The 25981-nt window shown below is 39.5% G+C and overlaps 1 protein-coding gene across 1 annotated transcript in view; it reads right to left on the bottom strand.

Moving 5' to 3' along the window:
* The window catches only part of TMTC1 (transmembrane O-mannosyltransferase targeting cadherins 1), a 236827-nt gene that overhangs the window by 21372 nt on the left and 189474 nt on the right, over positions 1-25981 (bottom strand). The window contains exons 12-13 of the mRNA XM_090272969.1: positions 23228-23371; positions 5540-5648 (exon numbers count right to left, since the gene is read on the bottom strand). Coding sequence (XP_090129095.1) covers positions 5540-5648; positions 23228-23371 — 253 coding nt within the window. The remainder of the gene's footprint in view (positions 1-5539; positions 5649-23227; positions 23372-25981) is intronic.

Here is a 25981-nt window from a genome sequence, read left to right on the forward strand (position 1 = left end):
ACAGATTTACTTACTACCTTCAGGTTCCAAAAGAGTAAGAAACGCTATATTAGTCACAGAAAAACACTAGAAGGTATTATTACATTCATTGTTTTATTAGCAGTGAGGATAGGAAACAGTGTCAACAGACAGCAGCATGCTCCCAGTAAGGGTAGGGCACTACCAAATGGGCCTTGTTTCCTCTTTTTCTTTATTTCTTTTCCTTCCTTCTCCCCACCCCCACCCCCAACTCTACCTTCCTCTCTCTCTAGAATCACAACCTTAGATTAGGGGAAAGACTTCAGAAAGAGTCTGACAAAATCTCTCACATCTTTGTAGCCAGTCTTCTACAGGGCAGGCCACTGGTAGTACACGCTTCCCCCCTACTAGGTGAGTGTTCTAGGAACCCATCTGTATCGTGTATCAGCTGGTGTTGTTGTGAGAGGCTGTGTTCGGCGTCAGTGAATTTTTTGGAAGACTCTTTCAACGTGTTTGCCCACTTCACAATGGATGATTTACAAGCACACCTGCACACACTGTGCTGAGTGTACAGCATTTTTTTTTTTTTTTTTTTACCAAAAACGGCAAGACACCCATGCCCCTCCCCTACTCATCCAATCTCACCCTGAGCAACTTTTTTTTTGTTTGTTTCTCTGGATGAAAAAGTCCTCAAAGGGAAACATTTTGCTGATGTGGAAGAGGTGAAACAAACAAACAACAATGGCAGAAGCACTAAAAGGTATCAAAATCGATTAGTTCAAAAACTGTTTTGAGCAGTGGAAAAAAGTTTGGGTAGGTGTATTACATCAAATGGAAAATATTTGGAATGTGACTGAAGTTTAAACATGTAAGAATAAATACATAATTTTTTATAAATAAATTCTGGGTTTTTTGGCCCCTCCTCATTTAATTCAACCAATTATCCAGAAGTTGAATAGCTGTACCTAAAGAGTCTTGGGTAAAATAGAGGTCAACCTGGAGAGAAAATTCCACAATGTGGTGCTCTGCTACTGATCCAGGCAATGTTATTTATTAACAATGTAAATAAATAACTAGAAGCTATTCTTACTCAATTTGCCAGCTAAAATAGCTGGGAAGGGTAGTTAATACAATAAATGGCATAAGAAAAGGACTAAAAAGTCCTGAAATTTTAGGCTGATATAAAGATGAATTCTTTCATCCAGGCTGTACCAACTTGCCTGCAAAATGATGAGACCTGGATTAACAAATCTTTACTTTCTTAGCGTTTTCAGTGGACTGTATCTCCAGGCTGGGCCAGATTATCACGTGGGTACTAAACAACGAATATTATCCATTTTAGGGCGTGACATAATAGATACAGAGGATCTCCAGCCAGGGAAGTATTTCTATCCTACCCCGAGCTTATGAATTAGTTTGAGAAGCCAGTTCAATTTGGGAGCCACATACTCATAGAGAAAATAGATAACTCAGAGATTAGGCAAAGCAACATGACTGGAAGGAAAGTATTTGGAAACCAGGGTAAATGAGAAACAAGTTGAAAGAAGTGGAGTTAGCCTAGAAAAGAGATTATTAGAGATGTGACAAGATAACTGTGCTCACAAGCTGTGCTCAATAAGCTCTCTGTGACACTAGGCCCAAAAGGAACAAATTACAGAGCAGGTGATTTCAGTACAGTGTAGGGAAGAGCTTTTTAACATTAGATTGGCTCCCAACCACAGTAAGAATGGGCTATCCATGTGCAGAGATGGCCCTAGTAGATGACCTGTGAGGGGAGTTTCACAAGTGTGTCTTTGATTGACTAAGGTTTATAAACATTGTTTTCATATACCCTGGGTGTTTAAAATTGTGGAATGCTGTTAAATAAGGTTGTGTCCCTCCCCCCTTAAAAAAGACATCATTTTGCTTCCAAAGAATATGAAGCTAGGTGGCTTTTCCTGTAATAGTTTTCTTGTGCATCTGAAGCATTCTTTTTATCACTAAAGAATTCAAATCATGAGGACAAGATGTTAAAAGAGAGTGAAGGCAATCCTGAGTTACACTGATTGGCCTCTCTGTTTCTTTGATGTTAAAGTCAACTGCCCAAAGGGGCAGAATAGAAAACCTTTCAATCTTTCAATCACACTCTTAGATCTCACAGCATTTTACATTTGAATCTAGAATAAGAAACACTGGCAAAAGATGTGATGTTTGTATGTAAGAAAAGATCATGGCCATAGTCACAAGTTGGTTTTTGTAAAAATTGTTCATAACTTCAACTATGAGACATGCAATAACTTTATATCACCTTGCCATTGTGATTCACAAAAAAATAAATTTGTAACATAATTTATTTTAAATAAGGCAATTTGATACTTCTTAAATATAGATGATGAGAAAAGTAAATATGCCGTCCTTTTTTGTTTTCACCATCTATAAAATGTGTTAATAGTAAGATACTACAGAATGGACTAAAAAAAATTTCAAAGTCACTAACCATCTCTATCATTTTTGAAATACTAATTTTTTATGAACTTAGAGTTCATCAATTTGGAAAAAGAATGTAACTGAAACTTTCAGATACTAAGGCAAGTCACTTTTCTCAATATTAACATATTAATATTTTATTTGTATAGAAACAATAGCATTAATTACATTGGAGCCTTAAGCTATTCATGAAATATTTATTAGCATTTACTTGATGTTAAACAAGATAGTTTTAGACACCCTAGAGTGTTAGAGGCTTAAGTGACAGTGAGGATAACTTAAAGAGTATTTATCAATTTTCAGATTTGTAAACTGAGACCCAGAGAAACAAAGTACTTGTCACCCAAGTCTGAGCAGTTGGTTATGATGAAGTGAGGTCTAGAACCGGGTGTCCCAGTTTACTGTCAAATGCTTATAATAGCACAGCATAGAGTAACTGAATCCCACAGTAACTAAAGTTAAGACATGCTGTCTGAATGCCTGCCTTACACGGTAAACTATCTTAAGCCCTAGTGAAGGAATATGTATACAAAGAAGAAATTGCTTTTATTAAAACAAACAAACAAACAAACAAACAAACTTGTAGCCTTGCAAGGAAAATAAACCTGGAAAACTATTTAAGTTATAGTTCAAGATATTAATTTAAGAAATAAAAGTATATGATTAGTTGATATGTGTTTCCTAAAAAGTTATAGGAGCTTCAAGACAATATAACTCACCATGAGATGGGAAGGTGGAAGACTGTTGAGGGAGGAAGTGGAGTTGACTTGGATCTTGAAAAATAGGGAGGTTTTGGAGGGAGAGAAAGAAAAGATGGCATTACAGAAAGATGGAACTGTGTGAATATCTGTAAAGAGCTCCCCCAAAACAACATGCCGTGTTATTACTAGGACTATTAGGTCACTGATATTGTCACTTATCTTAAGGGTCATTTTCATTAAGAAGAGCAATTTCATGTTTATAATCTGTCCTGGTGAGTTGTGAAAAAAAGATAAGTGGGAACTATTAATACAGTGCCTTATTTACTTACTTACTTACTTATACCTCATTATTTCCCAAAGAAACTGAGGCAGCTTTCAAAACTATAGAACATAAACTGAATAAAATAATTTATTAAGGAAAGTCAGCATAAACCAGGATTAAAAGCAGCACTCACAGAAAAGCAGATTGCATGGTCCAGATTAGTTTTTTGCTGGAGGTGGGGTTCAAGGATAAAAATAGATTTGACCTTTCTAGGATTTGCAAGGTTCTTCATGCATTAGATTAAAAAATATATATATATTGTAATTCAAAAGTCTAAGGCTTTCCTAATACTGAAACATGAGAGAAATTTCTCTGTTAAGATGTCATAAAGAAGCCACTGATTGATGTAGGAGGTGCTGGCCTCAACCCCATCCCTGTCCCCATGGGTAAAATGACTAATTTCACATGGCTATTCCTCAGTGCAGGACAAGAACATCATCACACTGAGCCACAATTCACTTACAAAATAGTATGGTCCACATGCCCAGCCTTCCTTGTAACACAAGAGTAAATTTAGAATACATGCTGGATTGGAGGGCCTCCATGTTCTTCAGTTCACATTGATTCATTTATTTATGCAAAATGTATTGGTTGCATGTAATGTGACAGGCATGGGGAAATAGCCATGAATAAAGACAGGCGGCCATTCTCATTCAGTTATTATAGTGGTGGGAGAAAGATCACAAGAAAATAAACAGATGAGAGATAGTGATAAATGTTATGGGGAAAAGTAAGGCAGGGTAAGGTGATGGAGAACATGGTGGGCAGTGTGAGGTTAACAGTTAGAAAGGGTAGTCACAGACAACCTCTCCCATATGGTAATATTTCGGCTAAAACCAGCATAATACAAGGAAGGAAACTCTAAGATGTCTGAGAGAAAAGGGTTGCATGCAAAGGGAACAGTTAGTGCAAAGGCCCTGAGTGAGAAGTATGCTTCGCACGCCTGAGTAGCTGCAAGACAGCCTGTCAAGCATTAGCAGGGTGAGGGTCTTCTTATGAAAATAAAGGACCTGGATGAAGTGAGAAAAGGGAATAATGATGGAGCCAATAATTTCTTCAGAAAATCCCTACTGTGTCTGTTTCAGTGCAAGCCAAAAGCAGCTGAGGTCTGCCAGTATATACCATAGAACCCAGCCATCATCATTTTAGCTTAAATACTGTGCTAAAATCACCCAGTATAGACATGGGCTTTTCTCTAAAGCCCACCTACAATATATGTATATGTAGGATATTAGAGCGAGACAACTACATTTATCATTTCTGACATGTAAATATCCATAGAATGTCTTAATTCTGTTTCCTGGTGAAACCTCCAAAGTCTTTCAAGTGCAAACTGCATCCCTAGATACCTGACATGCAATACCAAATCATTCATTATATTTAAGCCAACTGAGTGGTGCTTGAGTTTGATTTTAAAGACAATCTGGCAATTGCATGAGAGCAGAAGCTACTGTCCATCGAGGGCACTTACGTGCATCAACAAAACTGTACCATCAACTTAGAGAAGACGACTTACATTTGTTTCCCCATAGCAGGGGGCAGGCACCCAGCACACTGTAAAGTGGTACCAAATCATTCAGACACAAGTGAAAAGAAGGAGGGAATTAAAACACCCCTCTATTTTATGCCAAGAGAAATGCTGTCCCAGGAGCCTGTCCTATCAGGCTCTGTGATCTTCTAACGGGTATTGAGACACTGGACCTATAAGCTGATTGATACTTTGTTCCATAATAAGTTTAGAGATCTTAGTATCTAAACAATTCCCCCAGAAAGATGTGATAAGTAAATAGTGGTAAAACCACCAAGTACTGTGTATTGTTCTTGACAGATTTTGTCCCAAAGTGATAGAGAACATATCCAAGGCCTATAATGAACCATTTTTGTCTAAAGATCACTTACACTACACAGAAAATATCAGAGTGAGAATACTATGCTTGTAATTTCTGTCAAGAGGAAAACTGACAAAGGGATTAATTATCCAGTATGAGCTTATAAACTAAACAACGAGTACCAAAAATCTGTGTAATATTAACTTATCCATTCAACAGTAAAATTTAAAAAACATTACGTGAAATTAAATGGAAACCATTACCTGCTCAGCCAGTAATGAAGCTAAGCTTGAATAAGCATCTGCAAACTCTGGACCATATTTAATGGAATCCTTCAGTAAAGTGATAGCCTCTTCTTTATTCTCCTGGGACCTAGAGATTACAACAGGGGAAAAAACATCTTTTAATACAACTTTGTTTTAATCCTCTGATTAGACTTTAAGATCTAATTTATTTTAGCAAAGAGTAACTGATTCACTCTGGGTTTTATTGCAAATGCATTGAACTACACTGTCTCAAGGTGTCAACAGTTTGTGTCTCTGAATTCTCAGTGGGAAGAGATGTTAAGACATAAATGATATTGCAGGTTATTCACTGATTTCCTCTTATGCACTTTTTGGGAGTTTTATTTAATATCTTTCAAGTTTGTTAGCCAGAAAGTTAGACTCTCAGAGGAGCAATTTGAGGACATTCCCTGGGTGGCACGGGAGCCAGTTCCCAGGCTGTGGAAGATGATCTGAGTGCCTGGGGGCTGGGCTCCTTACAGTGGCTGAGCCACCCATCAGGGACAAGCCAGCCAAACTGCCCATGTTAGTCTTTGTTTTTATAACTAAGAGAGATGACACTTTACACATGATTTAAAACATTAGAAAATATTGCAACTACTGGCTTGCAAATAACAATCAGCTATTTTATCACCATATTTTTACTAACAATTGAGGCTGGGTCTGTGTTTTTCATGTTAATCTTCTCCCAGTAATTATCCTTCTTGTTCGAACAGTACCTATTGCCCCAGAGTAATTACCATTATATTGGGTTACAGTTTTCTCTCCTGTTAGTGCCATGAGGCAACACTGCGTCATTGTCCCAATATCAGTATCTTTGAAGCTGAAAATATCCACTGGCAATGATCAACTTTGCTACTAATACAATTCCACAAACACTGATCATCTGCTAAGTGCTAGGTATTGCAACTGGGAAAAGAAGTGGAATAGTGGAATAAAGAACAGAACTCCTGGAACTAGAGAGCACACAGCCAAGGGGAGCCCCATCTTTACCAGCTACCAGTGCTTACGTTCTTACTAATTAGGATCAACAATCATTTAGTCAGCAATGAATAGCTACCATATGCTCTGGTCAATTTTCATGTAACATTATTAATTTAATTAATATTAATTAATTAATTATATATTATTTGATTAATAATTATAATTAATTATAACAATCTCACGCAGCAGGTATTATTGCCTTATTAAACTCATTTTTTTCTAATGAGAAAATTTGGATTTGGAAAAGCCAAGTGACTTATCACATTCACATAATCTGTCTTCTGAGTCAAGAGCCAGGGCTCTTCTATCACACCACATCTACTTAGTCTAACTACTTATAAATTCACCTCTTGGGACTTTGTTGTTCCAAGTGCGATTCACGGACTGGTCTTAGCAACATTGCCTAGGAGCTTGTGAAGATGCAGAGTCTCGGGCCCTAACCAGACCCACTGAATCAGAGCCTGCATTTTAAAAAGATTCTCAGGTAGTCTGTATCCACGCTGAGATTTCAGCATAATTGCTCCATGAATTATCAAAAGCAACTGAGAGTCATTTCTGCTACAAAACCCCAACGGCCTCAGTCACTGTAGGAGAAAGTTCTATAGTGGGAAAACTAACATTGACTCCCACGCCTGAGTTCCAAGTGTTAGAAGCAGCATATTACAAGGTGATTTTACCTGGAAGATAACCTTCTATCATAGACCTTGGAAAAAGAAGTCATGTTTCCAGCATATACGTTGCATTTAACTACTCAATTTAGCAAACATATATCATTGTTTTTTATATGTCAGCTCTTTCCCCAAGAAGGTGACTGTCCATGCTATCCTCTCCTTTTTGGGGTCTAGCTAACTCCTGCTGGTCTCTCCATGTGCAGTCCTGCCCTAGCATCAAAACGTAACACCTGTGTCCTTGAGTAGAGAGTCTTTGGGATGTGACTTTGCAGTTGCATGGTTATACAACATTTGCATTACAGTTCTATGGGTGCTGCTTTCTTATTCATTCATTTTAGCCAACAAACATGTGTTGTTTGTTGTCTGTAGGAGCCTGTAGAAGTCCACTGTGTTTACATCCTCTTGAGTTTCTATTCTAAAATATATCTTGAAGTATTCCTTGATGTCTTTTTAAATAAGAACTTATTTTTTAATCCTGGTAAATTTTACCATTGATTTCATGGTTAGCAGAACTCTTCCTCCAAGAATTCTGTATATCTTTATTAATATTAACTTAGAAATTCTCTCCAAATCCAAAGGAAGATGTGGATTTAGGAAATTAAGGCTGAAAAATCAAGTCCCTCATGACATAATTTAGCTTGGGTATTCTTCAAAATCAGCAGGAAAAAAATACCGAAAAATTTGACAGTAAAATCTTCAGTTAGAGCGGCAGCTTAAATCTTTTATGTATGAACTCACTGAGATTAATTACCACTAACACAACCCATAGTCCATGAACATTGGTGTGACACATGGAAAGCTCAGCATCAAAGTTATTTAGAGGGAACTTGAATTTTTTTACGAAAACTGCATTTCTATGAATCTCTTGAGAGACTTGACACAATTTCAGAGAACCACTGTATCTCACAATTTTGTTTAGTATGAGTATTGCAAGATGCAAATACTTAGGCAGACAGGCCATTTCCTCTTGGCTCTGCACCCTTGGGTGACTCTATTTTCCATGAGAGCCTTTGAGAGCCAGTCTTTAGATACCAAAAGGGTCTGGCATGTGCCATATTAATTGGTATTTTAAAATGCTTTTTATGAAAGCCTCCAAAATTAATATGTGGTCATTTTGTTGTTCTAGTTTCTGAAAGGGAGAGAAATAGTACGTATAGTAATATAGAGAGAAATAGAAGATATATTTCTTCTGCAGTCACTCTTTTGCTCACCCTTCGGTGGGGTTTTATGAAATAGGTGTGGCTTTGATACAGTAACTTATAGCAGATAATTCATCTAAATGGAACCTTCCTTGGCCACATAGTCACATGATTACTCATGAGAACTTAACTTCATTTCAACCTGTTTCTGAATAGCATCCATTTCATATCTACATTATGGCCCATGTCTCTCTGATAATTATCCCATATTTTTAAAAAAGGGACGATATTCCTACAATTCTACTAGATTACTGCAGCCTGTAGTGCACCTTACTTGGGTTTGCTTGCTAACGTGCTTGAATCAATACCCTTAGTTTGCAACCTGTTCCCAGTTCCCTCTCTCTGCTCCTCTTACTACATACAGACAATGGAAAGATACATTTTTCCTACAGCACTGCTTTCAGCATAGTTCCTTATATAAAATCTTCATGAATGCCCTATTGCCTACAGACTCTCAGTTTAAAACCCTCTATGTCACGGTTCTGACCAATATTTAAACATACCCGGGTGTCCACCGATCCAGCTAGACTGGGTGGCCTTTCACATCTATTCTCCAGAACCTAAAAGATTACCTACTCCTTCTCTACCCTTACTGTACCTTAAAACCACTCGGGATGCTTTTCAAAAGACCTTAGTGTTCTGAGGTTGGCCTCTTCACCAGAAGCTCTCCATAGGGATATGACAGCCATCCAGATTTGAGAATTATGGGTATAGTCTAACTCCCTTGGTTTACAGTAGAGGAAACGGAGATGCAGGGGCCTCAGTAACTTGTCCCAAGCAAAAAGGAAGACGCCCCCTCACCCCCAGGTCTTGTGCCTCTCAGCCTGGCATTCTTGCCTGTCACCTCACAGGTGGCTTTCCCCTGCTCCCCATGCAACTTCTGCTTCCTGGGACTTAACCAGCTCACAGCATGATCGCCTCATCAGAGCTCTTAAACATGTAACAAAGTCAGCAACCGCATATATGCTACCTCTCTTAGGATTTGGTTTTCTTTTTGTGTCTCCATAACAAAAAAGGTGGTAGGGGATTCACTGTTAGAAGCCCCGTTCTGGCCTCCAAAGGGGCAGCTGCTCTTTGCCCTCCAGCTCAACACTTTAAGGAGTAACTGGGCCCCACATTACTTTTCTCCCCCAAGGCCGGGCTCAGCATGTGAAGGGCTCCCAACACGGCCTCCCCAGGAGGGTGCAGTGTCGTCTATGAGTGAATGTGTCAAGCAGGCAAGGTTTTCAAACTTCATTTCCCAACAGTTGTTGGCTGAACATTTACTCCCTGTGAAGGACAGTGATTCCTTTGCATTATTTATTTTAATTGGATAATATAATCCATTTTATATCTGTTTCTATGCCTCCTTCTATATTATAGAAGTGATCCTAAGGAAGAAAGAAGCACCCAATGCTTGGAGTCATAAAAAAAAAATTATGAATTTAGTTTTCATTTTACCTGACCTTCTAACTTACCAGGGACTGCTAAGCAGCTTCTCTACCTTAAGTCTGCATAGGAATTAAAAGCACAGACTCAAAAACCAGCCCTGGGTTTGGATTTTACTTCTATAGTTTACTTGGCTGTGTTTTCCTTCGGCAAATTATCTGACCTCCTTGTGTCTTGGGCTCACAGTAGGCGTTATGTATGTTTTGTCTTTTATTAGCCTATTTAATGTTTCTAAAATCACCCATTAAAATCAATCTTTTACTTTTAAATTATTTTTAAAAATAAAGTAGAATGTGGTGTTTCTGAAATTCCCTCAAAAGTAATATACTTCCATATTTTAAACTACTCCCCAAAAATTCAGGTTAAACTCTAGAGTGATTTTTTTCCTGTGTCTGATATCACAATAGATTTTTAATGTAATAATAATCATTAAATATACAAGTAACAGAGAAGGAAAACTCTGACTCCAAAAAACCTCCGCTGCCTTGCGGCATACCTCTTCAGGGGAAAGGCTAAGGGAGTAAACCCCGACAGAAAATCCGGAGCCGGAGTCCCTAAGGCGGTTTGACGTTGTAGTCAACACCGGCAACTCCTGCGGCGCACCTGAAGCCAAGCTGCATTGACTCCGTCTTTCCCTTGGGCCCTTCAGCTGCGAAGAGAGGGGGGGTCTGCTGCATGGGCAACAGCAGACCCTCCATATCACCCTGCCCAGGCTCTGTAGCTTCAGCTTCACTGGAGAGGACACTCCAGCGTCATCGCAAGATGTCGATTCAACACGGGAGGAGACAGATACCGTGTCACTCCCGAGTCGGACTGCACAACCATTCTCGGCGGTGCAGATAGACTCTTAAGAAGCTATACCATCGTCTCTCGAGATGGACGGCTGCCGACGATACAAGTAAATAGTGTCACTCTAAATGTAAAATAACAACAGTAACAAACAGAAGCATTACCCCTGGAAACCTCATTCTAAGGCAAACACTGACTTGAGAAAGCATAAATGATAGACTGATAGTTCCATATTCACTCAGTGATGGTAAGCCACCCCAAGGAGTGGGTCTTCATTTCTAAGGGTGGTTGCTACGGGTGAATATTTAGGCATGAAAGAATCAGAAGCAATTTTGAACCTCTTCTTCAGCCAAGCCAGGAAAGCCTCTTAGAAAAGAAGATTTTAAGCAGCTATTTCCAAGTAAAAAGAGAAGCAGGAAATTTCAAATAGATACCATGAAATTCCTTAATCATGGGAATGCCCAACGTATTCTGATAGTACAGATCACCCCTGGGCCAGCATTAACAGTATTAAAACTTCCTAATGCATTCATTTTTGGCTCTTTAATAAGCTATTTTATAGAAACCAGAAGTCTGTTGTCGATGTAAACCCCATCTATGCAGAGTTACTTTGTTATCCATTTACAATGAATCAACACGTCAATTCAAAAGGGGGAAATATGAAAATAACATTTGCCTCTGAATTGACCAAGCATGGAATTTAGATAACCAAGTCCACAGGTTGTTTCTCTAAATTAAGTAGAAAAAGCTTGAATTAAATAACCCTGAATTGGTGAAGAAATTGGTAAGGTCAATCTCAGTACATAACCCTCCAATTAGCCACAGGCACACTTGCAGTTAGAATCACAGAAAGAAACATGGAATCACGTTGGAAACTCGGGTCACACTAAGGACACTGAGGACAGTCAGGGCTTGTGTTAGGGGCTTCAACTCACTTTGAAGGAACTATTAGGGACACCTGGATAGGTGAGAGTAAAACTGCTCCAGGGTTAAGTAACATTTCTTGCCTCCGAGCATTCTGAATTTCCTTATCTGAATTTCTAAGTCACCAGCTGATGACTGACACTCGTCCACGAACTAACCTATTGTCTTCACTTTTCCCTGAAGTGGAGAGTTCTCAAATTTTAGTGCTTAAAAATCATTAAGTGTCTGGTAAAATGCAGGATCCCCCATAAAATTCAATATACCTGGGGCAAGGCCAACGAATCAGTATTCTTAATAAGCCCCTCAGGTGATTCTGTTGAGGGTGGCCTTCAGCCTATGCTTTAAGAAACTCTGCCCTGATTACTACATGGGATTGCCTGATTAACTGTTCCTTGATATAAGGGTAACTAAAACAGGATTAAGGAAACTTAAAAAAAAAAAAAAGATGACTTCCTGAGACAAAGAGAAAGGTCACAATGGCCAGCTGATTTGCCCAGATGATTGATACCTCCGGATGCCCCATGATGTGGGGAGGCTGGAAGGTAGAGGGATACAGTGGGCAATACTGCAATTGGGAGAGGCAGTTTTCTCTTTCATAGAAGCTCTTTGTGAAATTCCTCTATTTTGCACCCAAGTCTTAGCTCCTGTGTTATCCATATAGTCATCACATATAAATAAAAAGCTCCTCATACACTGTAAGCTAAATACCACTCTCTTACATTTCCCCCAGGAACTTCCAAAAGGCTAAAATTCCTGAGAAGGGGTTCCTGGAACCAATCACATCTTCATCATTGATTTCATAAGAGAAACATCAAGTAGAAATTAGATCTTGTTCATAATGTGCAAATCTTGCCATTGAACATTTGTAGTTTCACAGGGAATTTCCCCTTTGGTTATACAGCACTAGACAGTTTTTCTTGTGTGTTAAGTAAAAACATTTGCATCATCTCACTTTCCTGGCTCTAGCTCAATGACAGATATTTAGCAAAAGCAAATAAAACTTCACCACATTTTCTTTCAGTAATTAAAGACCTGTTAAGTATCAATTTAGAAAACTTTTTGGACTCCTGTCTAAAATCTCAAGACACATTCATTTAAACTGAAAGCAGATGCTTGCTTTGAAAAAGTATTGACATTTTGGGAGAATTTAGGAAATGCCAGTAACAGAAATAAATGGATTTGGCAATCCACTTGGCAGTAATAAAATTTCCCATTAACCACAGTGTGAACTTGGAGTGCTGGGAAGCTCTTTTAATTTCTTTTTCTTTGTCAGGGTATTTGTTGTTGTTGGAGCCAAAAAAAAAAAAAGATGTCTTTCACGAAGAAAAAGTTCTTTGGATTTTTTTTTTTTTTTTTTTTTTTTTTTTTTATGTGGTGGTGGTGAGGAGAAGGGGGTGGCTGATAGACTTTACTAGCTCTTCTGAAAAGTTGAATCAGGAAAGTCAAATTGTAAATGTCTGATTAAGAAGATCATTTCAGAGCATACATTTTTCTGTGGCTTCACTATCTTTCCTATACAGTTTCATAAGATTGGATCATCCTTTGTGCGGCCTCTTTTATGATCGAGTTTACTGAGCTCATTCCCGGGCAATGCAATGGCAATGTTGCATCTAGTTTAGAGGTGTTCATCCTAGTTTTTCTGCTTGACTTTTTACAGAAGCCACACAGAACCAACTGCTTGCAGGACTGATTCGTATTATATGGTGGTAAAGAATGAATTTTTTTTCTTGAACTCCAAACCCATACTCAATAGAGTTAGCATTAAGCACACCACCTGCCCTCCCCCCATAATGGGTATGCAGGATCAGATTCGGGTCACTACAGAGACAATGGGAGGCGGTTGGGGTGCTCATCCTGCATGGTGTGAGTGGTCAAACTTTGGTTGTCTTGAACACCTGACTCCCCCACTGAAAACTGAGGATATGGAGCGATAGAAGGTTCTGACCCTGTCTGGTCACAGAGCTGCAGAGACAGAGACCCAGCTGACATAAAGACCTCACGCAGGGGCTGGCACAGAGCAGGTCCTGAGGAAACGTTCCTCCTTGAGTCCCCCCCTCCTTTGCTCCTCTGAATGGTTATTTTATCGTCAGCTCAGAGAGGTCACAGTCCTGAATCCCGGCAGCAGGACCCTTGTCCCACGATGGCCTCGCTCTGAGTATACGGAGCCAGCTCTGTGCCCTGGGAGCATGAGGTGGGCTGGGAGTGGGTGGAGGAATGGTGCCAAGTCCGCATCACTTCAAGGCAAGGTGTGGGCAAATATCTGAGCTAAACCTTTCAGTGATTTGAAGGAAAGCATAGAAACAATGCTTCCAGGGTGGGATCTGGAGGAGAAGGCAGCTGGGAGTACCCTGATATAGCCAGGACTTATTTACCACCACCACCACCCCCGCCATAAAGGGCCATTTTGAGGATGCAGTTGGATGCACGTCCCTGGTTCTAGGCTCGGGCTGAGTGCTGTCTCAATCCCGACTCTACCCTCACCCGTTTTGTATGTCTTGGGTTAGAGGCTCCATCTCCATGAGCCTCAGTGGCCAAGTCTGTGAAATGCACATGTTTATGGGCACGGGCAGTGTGCTTAGCCGTGTCCAGCACATGGGATGATGCAGGAAATGTTAGCTCCACTGGCTCCCTCCCTACTCTCCACCCAGACTCCCACCTGGGAAGTTTCATGTGGGGATTTCTCAGCAAAGGCAGGATGCTGTTCAAATGCAAATGTTGCCTCTGAAAAGAAAAGGGACTTTCAAGTTTCCTTCCGGTCTTCTGACTTTAAGAGACGAAAAACTTGGAGGCCTGGTTAAAACTACAAATTCTCCCATCTCTTATTTAGAATAGGAGTAAATGGAGTCTCAAGGAGATTGAATATTGCCTCAAGAGCTGTTCAACTGCCGGGGTAGAAAATGTATTACCTACTTCTCATTCATAATTAATTTCATAATAAGGACTTGAGCTTCAAATTAGAAGTGAGAAATTATGTCCCTGGGCTAGTAATAATTAATAATCACTAAAACTTATTTCATCTTTATTGGGGGCTAGGTCCTATTAAGTACTTTCATGCATTCTCATGGTTAGTACTCATGAAGGGATGTAGTTACTAGTATTATTTCCAGTTTATAAATGAGTAATTGGAGGTACTACAAAATACAATTGTTTTCCTAGGTTGCAGACGACTACATGATAGAGTTGCGATCCAAACTCTCTAAGCTCTGCCATTCCTGGGCCTGAGGTTAGTATGGCGCCCGGACGGATGGAGGGAATGCAGCAACTCTAGAAGCCCCACATCACAGATTACTGCCTGTGACGCCCCTCCCTGTGTGCCCGTCTGTAATAGGGGGCTGATGGTGCCAGCCCTCCACAAACCCTGCATGGGCAGGTCCTTGAGACATGAGGAAGCCCTCTCTATTGGTCATTCAAGAGTCAGTTATGACTGTTCTTTTCACTTGCAGAAGAAGAGGCAGCAGAAAGGTTGAGGGCAGAGGGCCCTGCAAGGCTGCCAGCAGACAGGTGGCACCGCAGGACCCATGAAGCAAGACAGCAGCACATGGGCCTGCTGGAGAGAGCAGAACATGGGAGGCTGGCTGGCAGAATTGGTGAGGAGTCACAGTAGGGAGGGAGCCTCTAAGGGAAGCTTCACCTCCCCACACAGACAGACAGACAGATGGGCGCTGTGGGCCACAGGAAACACAGGGAGCACGCACTTCCTCTTCTGCCCTTCAAATTTCTCTTCCTGGACTTCCAGAGCATTTTTAGATTTGGAAGACTTTTAATGATCTCTCATAAATAATCTAAATGCAGCCTCTGTGTCAGGGAAAAGCTGATATTCTACAGAAGTTAAGATAAAAACTTGAGGTGCCTGGTCCCCTGAAGTAAGACAATATGTGCAAGAAGAAATTTCCAGTGATTATCCTCATTTCCTTTTAAATTGAATTGTTCCTTCTTTAAGCTATATTCCAAGTCAAGAGTTGTTCCAAGTCATTCCCAGCATAGGAGCTTCGGGGAACTAAATGGCAAATAAATCCAGGAGAGATGCTGAGGATTCAGGAGCTGGGAACGTTCTCAAGGCAGAAGAGACTGCCTAAAATTCCCGTACTTCACAAAGTGGGCCAGCCTGTTCAGTTACACTCTGTCAGAAATATTTATGCAAGGAAAAAAAAATAATGACATGCAAAGTTCTTCAAGAAAAGGTAAACAAAGCCAGGGGTTCCTGAGAGCTTGCTCTCTCCCACAGTGGTTCCTGTGCAGGGCCAACTTCTAGCCTCAGCAGTGTTTATTGCAGCCATCAGGGCAAAAGAGAGAATACAGCAAAGGGACCTTCCCTCACAAACCATGCTATGGATTTCAACTCACTCATGCTCAATTCATTAGTAATCACAAGCATAAATGAGTAGGGTTTTGATGAAGGAGCGATACTGACAAAAATGTTTTCACGATTAGCAATCTGTTTAGATACAAATACTTTCCAAATCTTGAGGAAGTAGGTAAACACTCTCATCATTTCCCAGATAATTTAGTTTTGTAAGACACTGACTATAAATATGCAAGTCAAACATAGATCAGATGAACTAGAAGCATTCTCACTTTAAAACCTTTGTCATATTTTTCTCAAATGTAATTTGCAAGTTTGTATTTCTCATACACTGACAAGTGCTCAGTTTGGCTTAGCACCTGTGTTCACACAATGTGGGAAAATAGTAGAAAAGGAAGAAGAAAGTGGCAGGATGATGAAAAGTCTTGAATGCTATGGCACTTGGATTATATGTGTGTCTGATAGATGATCAATGAATTCCTCAGGTGCTCCCAAATTCAAAGGGTGGAAGAAAAGGAGATATTGGAAACAGAAGAGAAAAATAATGTGTTGTGATATAGCAATGAGATAAAGAGCTTCAAAAGCAGTGGACGGTGGCCAACAATGTCATATTCTTCACTTCAGAGAAAGCAAGGGGAATGAGAGCTGAGAGAACCTTCAAAATTCTTAGCTGATGTTCAGGACAGGAGCTCCACTGGAATGGCAAATGAACAGGTGGGAGGAACGACAAGCAACATGTGTTAACTATTCGTCTTGTCAATTTGATCAGAGAAAGGAAGGAGATAGGAGAACAACTAGAGGGAGTAACTACACTGAGCAAGAGTCTGTAGGGGTCAGAAGTCTGTGGAATGGGAGGAATCTGAAGACCCAAGAGAGAACCCATGATAATGGATGGGAGAACGGGAAAGAAATAGAATCAAGAACACATGTGGGTTTTACACTAATGACTACTGATGGTTGAAAGAAAAAAGACTGACAACACCAAATGTTGGGGTGTGAAGCAAAGGGATCGCTCACCATTGTCGGAGTGGACTGTGGTACAATTACTATGAAGAACTGTTTGCAGTTTCTTAAAACATTAAAGATACAATTATCCACAATTCTACTCCTAGATATTTACCGCCCAAAAATGATCAAAGACTGGAATGTGAATATTCACAATATGAATATTCATAATAACTCAAACCTGTCAACAAACCAAGTATCCACCCATGGAAAATTACAAATTACCTCATATTTGTACAATGGGATACCACTCAACAATAAAAAAATGTAATAGCATGGATAAGACTCAAAAATTATGCTAAGCAAAAATACCCAGAGAGCAAAACAGTACATAGTAAGTGATTACCTGTAAATGAAGCTCTAAAACAAGATAAATTAGTTTACAGGGAAAAACCAGAACAATGACTGCCACACAGGAGGGCATTATTACTCAACAGAAGCATGAGGGCTGTTTCTGGGATGACAGAAATCCTCTATGTGTTACTTTGGGTGTCACTACAAGAGTATATAAAAATTTCAAAACTCATTACTTAAGATCTGTGCATTTTTTACATGTTAATTATGCCTCAATTTTTAAAAAGCACATAAACACAGGTGTGAGCACCAGCTTTATGAAAGACACAAGTCAATTCTTTCTCCCACAGATGAACCAAAGAAGTGGGAGTCTGAATATGCAGGAAATTTTGAAGCAGGCACAAAGGAAGATGCAAAAAATTCACCCTGAATGACTTGATTATTATTAGTAAAAGTAAGGGATGATGCCATCTTCTGGGTATGTGTACAGACACTGAGGCAGGGAACATGTATTAGGAAGACAGGAAATATTCGAGACATATTACAAGGCCAGAAAGGATGAATCTCTAACAGCTCTATCTTCCCCCTCATCCTGTCTTCCATTTCCCCCCACAAAGCTGTCTTCAGAGTTTTGCGTAAGGGTCTCATTTAACTCAGCTTTGTGTTTTTCACCTCCAGCACATGAGATATTAGATGAGGGTCTAAGACATACATTTTCAACAGAGGTGAAACTGCTTCTTGGACGAACGGGTGATACGGTTAAAATCTTCTTTGATGATTTGTGGCCTCCCAATGCTCAACCCCACCTAACAAATCTTATTGAGTTTTAAACTGGGGCTGGAGGTGATTAGAAAATAAAAGTGCTCATAAAAGGTGAGGTGATAATGAAAAAAGTTGAGAAATACTGATTTAGGGAAAGCAAAATTCAAGCAACGGGAGTACCTTAGGTTGAGGCTCTGGTCAGGCAAGTAAATGACAGTTAAGGTGTGAAGGAGTCTAAGTTGATGTCACATGCATTACAAAATAGATCAGATAACTTAGAGATAGGATTGTAAATTATAAACATAACAGTCACAGAGAACAGGGATTCTAATGATGGTGAAGTACAGTGCCAGAGGGAACGAGGAGAATAAACTTGTTATGGAAGGTATGTCAATATCAAGGTCTTAAAAGAGGACAGCTGAGCTAGAAGGTGACAGGTCATAATCATGACTCTGTCAGTAGGGCAGAAGGAGTGATGGAGAGTGGGATAGAAAGGTCAGCAGAGGTAAGATGTTAAGGTCAAAGGGGAACATTTCAGAATTCAAGTTATTAAAGAATTAAAAGGTCTGCACAATTAATAAGCTCCTGTTAGGGCCATGTTGGTGAAGGCCCATGGCAGAGCAGACTGGAGAGCCCTAGAGTGAAGGCAGCAGAGGAACCAGGTGATTAATGTAATTTTTGAATCTGCTAAAAAAGGCAGCACAGGTTGGGAGCAAGAGAAAGTCATTGTTCTGGTGCTCAGGTCCCTGAGGATGACGGGATAATGTATAAAGGCCACGATGAGGATGAATATGGTGAATGAGATTCCGGACCTGGCTTCTAAAGAGCTGGGGGAAGGAGACCCAGAGAGAGAAGGATGTGAGTTGAAGCTACAGGTAAATAAAATTGGAGGAAACTTAGATACTAACAGGTCACCATGGGGGTGGAGAGTAGGATTTCACTCCCAGGGGAGGATGCAGAACTTGTGCACTCAAAGTTGATGTCCTAATGTGTTGGGAAGAACCTGAATATGTTTGTCTTTATACAGTGGGATGGCATTTTGCATTCTCTGGGGCTTCAGTTAATAAGTAGAGAAGGAGAAAACTACTATTTTGAGGGTATAAAATTCATTTTTATGAAATAAAAGGTGATGTGGCTATAAGAAAATTTATCACTAACTTTTAAGTTTATTTCAAGATAATGGTTATTTATACTTTCTGTATTCTTCTATTCTTTAGATATTCAATTTTCTAAAGGACAGGACTAAAGAAAGTGAAATGTATACTGTTATCAAATTCATCTTCTATATAGTTTAATTATTGGACATTCTATTTCCTTTTCTTCTGAGTTTTGATTATAAGACTTATTATAACAGCCATGTAACACCAATAGCCAATCATATGAATGGAAGGTACTTTGGCAATGAGGGAGATATAATAGGATTCTTTACGAGGTTCTTTTCATATTCTGTTTCAAATACCAGCAACTATTTCACTCAAGCAGTCACAGAAATATTTTCTCATGCCCTGAATTTAAATATTCTATCACATTCTTTTGAGCCATCAGGGACTTTTGCTCCTTTCACTGATAAAAAGTTTATGCTAATCTTGTCTATTTTCTTTTACATGTTAGGTTCTAAGAAAGACCAACAATAACTAATATAAATTAAGAATACTAGCATGGAAACTTGTTCCTTATCAATCTGTCACACTGTAAATGTGCTACACAGACTCGTAATAGATTAACTTTAAAGTCCAGTGAAATGGTCTTGAAAAAGGTCAAATATATTTGGATAACACTCAGTGAAGTCTGCTGCTATGAACAGGGTCAAAGCTGTGTGTCATAAAATTCCAAACATTCAAATAAAATTTGTCCTCGGCACTGTAAGATTTCTGAGATTTTCTAGAAGAAACACATCTTATTTAGAACTTCTGGCTCACATTTCTCTCCAAGTCAAAGTCATTAATTAAGGTGTGCGTTGTCCAAGATAGTAGCCACTAACCACATGTTGCTATTGATCCCTTGAAATAATTATAGTATGAGATGTCCTATAAGTGTGACATATACACTGGATTTCAAAGATTAATGATAAAAAAAGAAAAGCATACTATCTCATTCATATTTTTCATGTTCAATTAAAATTAATTTTTAAGATAAATTACATGTTAAAATGATATTTTGGATAAATTAGGGTTAAATAAAATGTATTATTAAAATTAATTTTACCTGTTTTATGTTTTTGAAATATGGCCACCTGAAAATTTTAAATTATGATTTCTGACTCATACTTCCATTTGGCAGTACTGCTTTAGGGCATATCCAAGTTGAGGTGAGCCATAGGGGGCAGTGGGGTGTGGTGATAACAGGTGAGGGTATTGGGTCAGACAGATCTAGGTTCAATTCCCAGGTCTTCTATTTCTTCCCTAAGCACATTACTATTCCAATCTAATCTGCTCATCTCTATAGAGATATCTTGAGTTCTTAGAATGAGCATTAATTTCTCTATTACAAAAACAGGAACAATTCTTAAAAGTTAGCTGCCCCACCTTGGCCTGTGTGGCTCAGTTGGTTGGAGTATTGTTCCGTAAAGCAAAATATTGAGGGGTTGATTCCTGGTCTGGTCACATACTTAGGTTGTGGGTTCAGTCCCCAACCGGGATGTGTATGTATGGGAGGCAACCGACCAATGGTTCTCTCTCACATCGATGTTTCTCTCCCTCTCTTCTCCTCTCTATAAAATCAATAAGCATGTCCAGATGTGGAGTAAAAAAAAAAAAAAACTGCCTAATGAGAAATAAATGTAGTTTGAATCTTAAATAGTGCATTGGATCATATCTAACCAAATTTATAATATTCTTATCTTCTCTTTACCTTTGACTCATTGCTACTTGGCAGAAAAAGACTACAGATAGCAAAAGTAAAACTTGCAATCACCTAAATGTGGATTAGCTCTGCTGTTTTGTGAGTCACTTCTTTCTGCTACTGAGGGATATAGTGTAAACAGCCTTTACTGTTGCTTAAGAAAAACAGGAGGACCTTTCTTTCAAAAGGCAATTGTACACAATTAAATAGCTAAATATTAAGTAACTTTTGGATAGAAGAGCTATTTGAGCAGCATGGGAAATGGAAATGAATAGGCTAAAAGTCCAAGGGCAGGAATTCAATCTTGGATCTGCCGCAGCCTAGGCCAAGGCCAGAAGAAGTCTCCAAATCTTGGTTTTCTCATCCGTAAAACGGGGATGTGTATAATAATACCTCTCACAATAGATTGTTTTAAAGATTATGTTAAATAATGCATATAAAAACACATCTGTAAACTGGAAAGTATCACATAAATGTTAGCTGTCGTGATAATTTTGTTCTACTGGATTCTAAGAACCATCTACAGAGATAGAGCCACTTTGCTCTCTGGTCTAATGTGAAAGAGTAGGTGGTGAACAAGGGCGGCTCTGCACAGACACTTAACCAGCTAGGGCCTTGGTTCCCTCTTCTTCCCCACCTACTTTAATCATCAGGAGGCCCTCATTAAAAAAGCACCCAGAACACTACAGTCCTATACAGATGTAAAGCATTGTTGTTGGTTTGGATGATAATCAAGTGTGGATTTTACTGAAAGAGAAACAGTCCTCTGTTAGGTATCCAGGAGTCCCTCTGACTATGAAAAATAGTCATTGTCATGCTCCAAAAAACATTTCCTTGTACTTTTGACTTACATATACTAATTCAAGATAATAGTCAGTGGCAATCATATGAGAATTGAAAAAGGAAGGTTAGACTGTACCTCTCTTGTTCAGATCTCGACAAGATGAAATTTTTAAAAAGTTTTGCCATTCTTTTTGAATAGAGGCACATTCAGCACATTATGATAATCATAACTGCAGGGTATCATTCCTAACAAGAACCATCATTTCATATACAGGCCATTGAAGCTGATATTTTTGGGGGAAAAATACTAATCTCAAGATTTTTGAAACCAGTACTATATTATCCATGTACCCTTCAAAAATACCAGCAGGCTTTTATCCAGACATGAAGCTATTTGGGCCCTAAGTTAGGACACATACAGATGTATTGTAACAATGACTTAAAAAAATGAGTCTTTAGAAGTTCACATAAAGAAATAAGAATTTATAAAAATAGTAAAGTAAAAACACCCTATTAAGCTGTAACTAGTTATTTACAATAATTAGAAGTCATTTTCCCTAAATATGTGATTTGCTCTTATTTTTAAAGGGAGCTTATTAGCACCAATATCTATATGTATATGTAATATTCAAGGAGTAAACAGGAAGGTGAAGCAGGTGCATCACACAAGTTACTGAGGCAGTTAAGACAATCCTTTACTGAGAAGATTTTTTGAAAAGAACAAAGCATAGCATTAGCCTCAAAGGTACCAAATGTGCTTTCTAGAGGTTTAGAGGCATGGAAGCCAGTTCAGTATGTATGTAGATTATCAGATCCTAACAAGTACAGATAAATAAAACCACTATAATCTGATTCCAACCAGATTTCTATCTTTTAAATGTCCTTCTAATGGTTTCAACCTATATTTAAGTTTAGAAGTCAAATTATCATTGCCAGCACCATCATCAACATAAAATGCCCAGGCTTCCTATTAATAATATAAGATGCAGAAGTACCCCTTTGTGCTAGTCTTCCGTGACACTAATTGCACTACTAACCTTTTACAGGGCAGTGAATGAAAAGCCATCACCAGCAATTATGCCCAGGAGGCCTTTCTAAAAGAGCGAGAGTGACTCTAACCATTACTGATTCCAGGCATGCTTCCCTTAGTTTCTCACCTATAGCACAAACTGGGAATGAGTTATGGCTATGACATTTGGCTACACCTGCAGAGCATGCTGCTTTTCCTACACCAGCACTTTCCCCAAAGTATATTCATGAAATACTTGGGAAATGTCCTACCAAAAAAAGATGAACTTGGAAAAGGCTGTATTCCATATTCCCTGGTTGAGGATTCATAGCGCATTTAGTATACTAGGAATTATTGGAATAAAGGAGCTATCTTTAATTTAACTCAGCATTTCCTAAGTTTATTTGACCATGTAATCCTTTCCTAATCCCACCTCTCTGTATAGATGAACATCTCCCAGAGTTAATACTTCTAGAAAGACATTCTGGAAAATACTCTTCTTGACTGATAAGGAATATAATCAATCAGATTAATATGGAATCTTCCCAAAGCTTGAAATCCCTAATTATTCCACTCTTGGAAAAAGAGACAAGAGCATAATCAAGCAAGTGTTGAGAAGAAAAGGATTTCTGGGAATCACAAGGCCACCTGATCAAAGGTACACATTCTACTTACTTAAGGAGATTCCCAAGATTGAACAGAGCCCGGTTGTGCTGTGGATTCAGCTGGAGAGCCCTCTGGTAGTACACCTTTGCCTCTGCCGTATTTCTCGTCAGTGTTCCAAGGTTGTTCAGGGCACTTGCATGGCGTGGGTATAACCTGAAAAGTTTGAAATGTTAAACCATGATTGTTCAAAACTTCTAAGTTGGGCACAGTTTGCGTGTCCTAGTCTCCCTCTCCCCTAGGGATGCCACAGCCAAAAGGAAACACTGAATTCTTTATTTTAACAGGGTGTCTATTCCAAGTCTTTTAAAATCCAATTTTATTGAGATATAATTGACATAAGCACTGTGTAAAGGTAAGATATACAGCATAAGAATCTGACTTACATGTATTATGAAATGACTGCCATAATAAATTTGGTTAACATCCATCATCTCATACAGATACAAAAGAAAAAGAATGCTCTTTTTTTCCTTGTGAAGAGAACTCTTAGGATCTACTCACTTAACAACTTTCATATCTAATGTACAGCAGTGTTAGCTATAGTCATCCCAAGCAGTCATTTATCTCAGAACTGGAAGCTTATAACTTTTGACCATCTTCATCCAATTCCCCAGCTCTGGTAACCATAAATCTGATATCATTTTCTATAGTTTTTTTTTTTTTTAACATTTTACATGTAGGTGAGATCACACAGTACAGTAAGCCCTCAATTAACATTGTCAATAGATTCTGCAAATTTAAGTGAATCGATTACAATGAAACCAATTTTACTACCGTATAATTGCTATAAACAAGAGTTAAGCTCCTAAGGTATCTCATTAACATCATACCCAAACCTCATTGGATGAAATGAGGTTATGCAAGGACCTGCTGTATCTGTCTTCTTCTGTCAGACTTATTTCACTTAGCATAATGCCACATTGTCACAATTTGCAGGATTTCCTTTTGTTTTTAATGGATGAGTAATATTCCATTGTGTATATATACACACTGTAATTTCTTTTTACTTGTGTTGTTTCCATGTCTTGGCTTTGTAAATAGTGCTGCTATAAATATGGGGTTGCAGATGCCTCTTTGACACGGTGTTTTCATTTCCTTTGGCTATATTCCAACAGTTGGAATTGCTGCATCACGTGGTAGTTTTCTTTTTAATTTTTTTAGAAACCTCCATACTATTTTCCAGACTGGCTGTGCTAATTTATATTCCCTTCTCTCCACATTCTTACCAACAGTTGTTATTTCTTTATGGGTTTTAATATTAGCCATTCTAGGTTTCAGTTCAAGACAGCAGCATAGGTAAGGCGGTACTCCTCCTCCCACAACCACATCAAAATTGCAACTAAACTATAAAACAATCATCATTCAGAACCACCTAAAATCTATTTGAACAGAAGTCCTACAACTAAGTATGTAAAGAAGCAGCCACATCCAGACAGGTAGGAGGGGCAGAGACATGGGACAAGCTGGCCCCACACCCAAGTGTGGCAGATAAAAATTGGGAGTGATATCTAGGCTTAAGTGGTCCCTCTTAAGGGACAAGGGGTCCCAGCCCAACACCAGTTCCCCCAGACAAGCAATCCACTGTCAGGAAGATAAGTCCCCATAATTTTTTGCTATAAAAGTCAGCAGGAATTGTGAATGAGTAAGACGGAGGGCTTCTGGAGTCCTAGGCATTCCTCTTAAGAGGTGCACACATGGATTTACCTGGACTCACTTACTCTGAGCTCCAGTGCTGGGGGAGCAGCTCCAAAGGCACCAGATACATGTGGGGAGGAACAGAAGTGTCTGACATCAGGGTGAGAGCTGGAGGGGCAGTTTTTTTCCCAGACAGAAGTTCTAGTGGAGACCATTGCTCCTTTGCTGAGCCCTAAACACACACAGCACCAGGAGGTGGGCACCATCTCTGAGTCTTCATCAACCTGGGTAACACTTTTCAGCCCACCCTGGTGATTCCCTGAAAACCCACCCCACCTGTTTCCAGTGGCTTTTCTATACCAATGGTTTGTCTTGGCTCATGCTTTAGACTTTCCTAAAACCTCTCAAACAAGCAGCATCTGGCCTCGGTGTGTCCCATACCACACACTAAGTAGCTCAGGCCTGGCACTAGTAACAGCCAGCCTTTGTTTACAACTTGGCCTCTCCTCAGCACCTCCTAGCCCAGCACAAATAGCAGCTATCTGTCTTCAGGTTGCACTGTAGCTCACGCCAGTTGGCCACAGGCAGAACACAGGCAGTGGCTGACCTTGGCCTATACCTCCTGGGAGACCCCAGAGCCAGCACATGTGGTGGACAGCTTCAGACCACCTTGAAGAACCACCCAAGCAACTCTACAAGAGACAGACTCAAAGAGTGAGCTCAGCAGGCACCAGAGCCCTGCTAAAATAAGTCCTGCTCCATGGGGTAGGTCCCTTCACAGCTGATCCCCGCAGTGGTTGCAGCCAGTCCCTGAAGCCCATTAGCTTGGGAGTAAATCCTTCCCATTGATGTGCCAACAGCAATGAAGGCTCAACTACAATGGGAGGGTGTACATAGTCTACAGGGTTGGGGGGTGCATCTGGAGTGTTGAGCTTGGGTGAACATGGAGGATGTGCCACTGGACTCTGTAGGACACCTACTACATAAAAGGTCACTCTACCAAGCCTGGGAGACGTAGCAGCTATACCCAACACAAAGAAACAAACACAGGCAGGCTGCCAAAATGAGGAGACAAATGAAAGAACAGGACAAAACTCCAGAAAAAGAACTAAACAAAACTGACATAAG

This window comes from Furipterus horrens, unplaced genomic scaffold, assembly GCF_987537825.1.
Source record: "Furipterus horrens unplaced genomic scaffold, mFurHor1.1.pri manual_scaffold_4, whole genome shotgun sequence".
Classification (NCBI taxonomy): Eukaryota; Metazoa; Chordata; class Mammalia; order Chiroptera; family Furipteridae; genus Furipterus; species Furipterus horrens.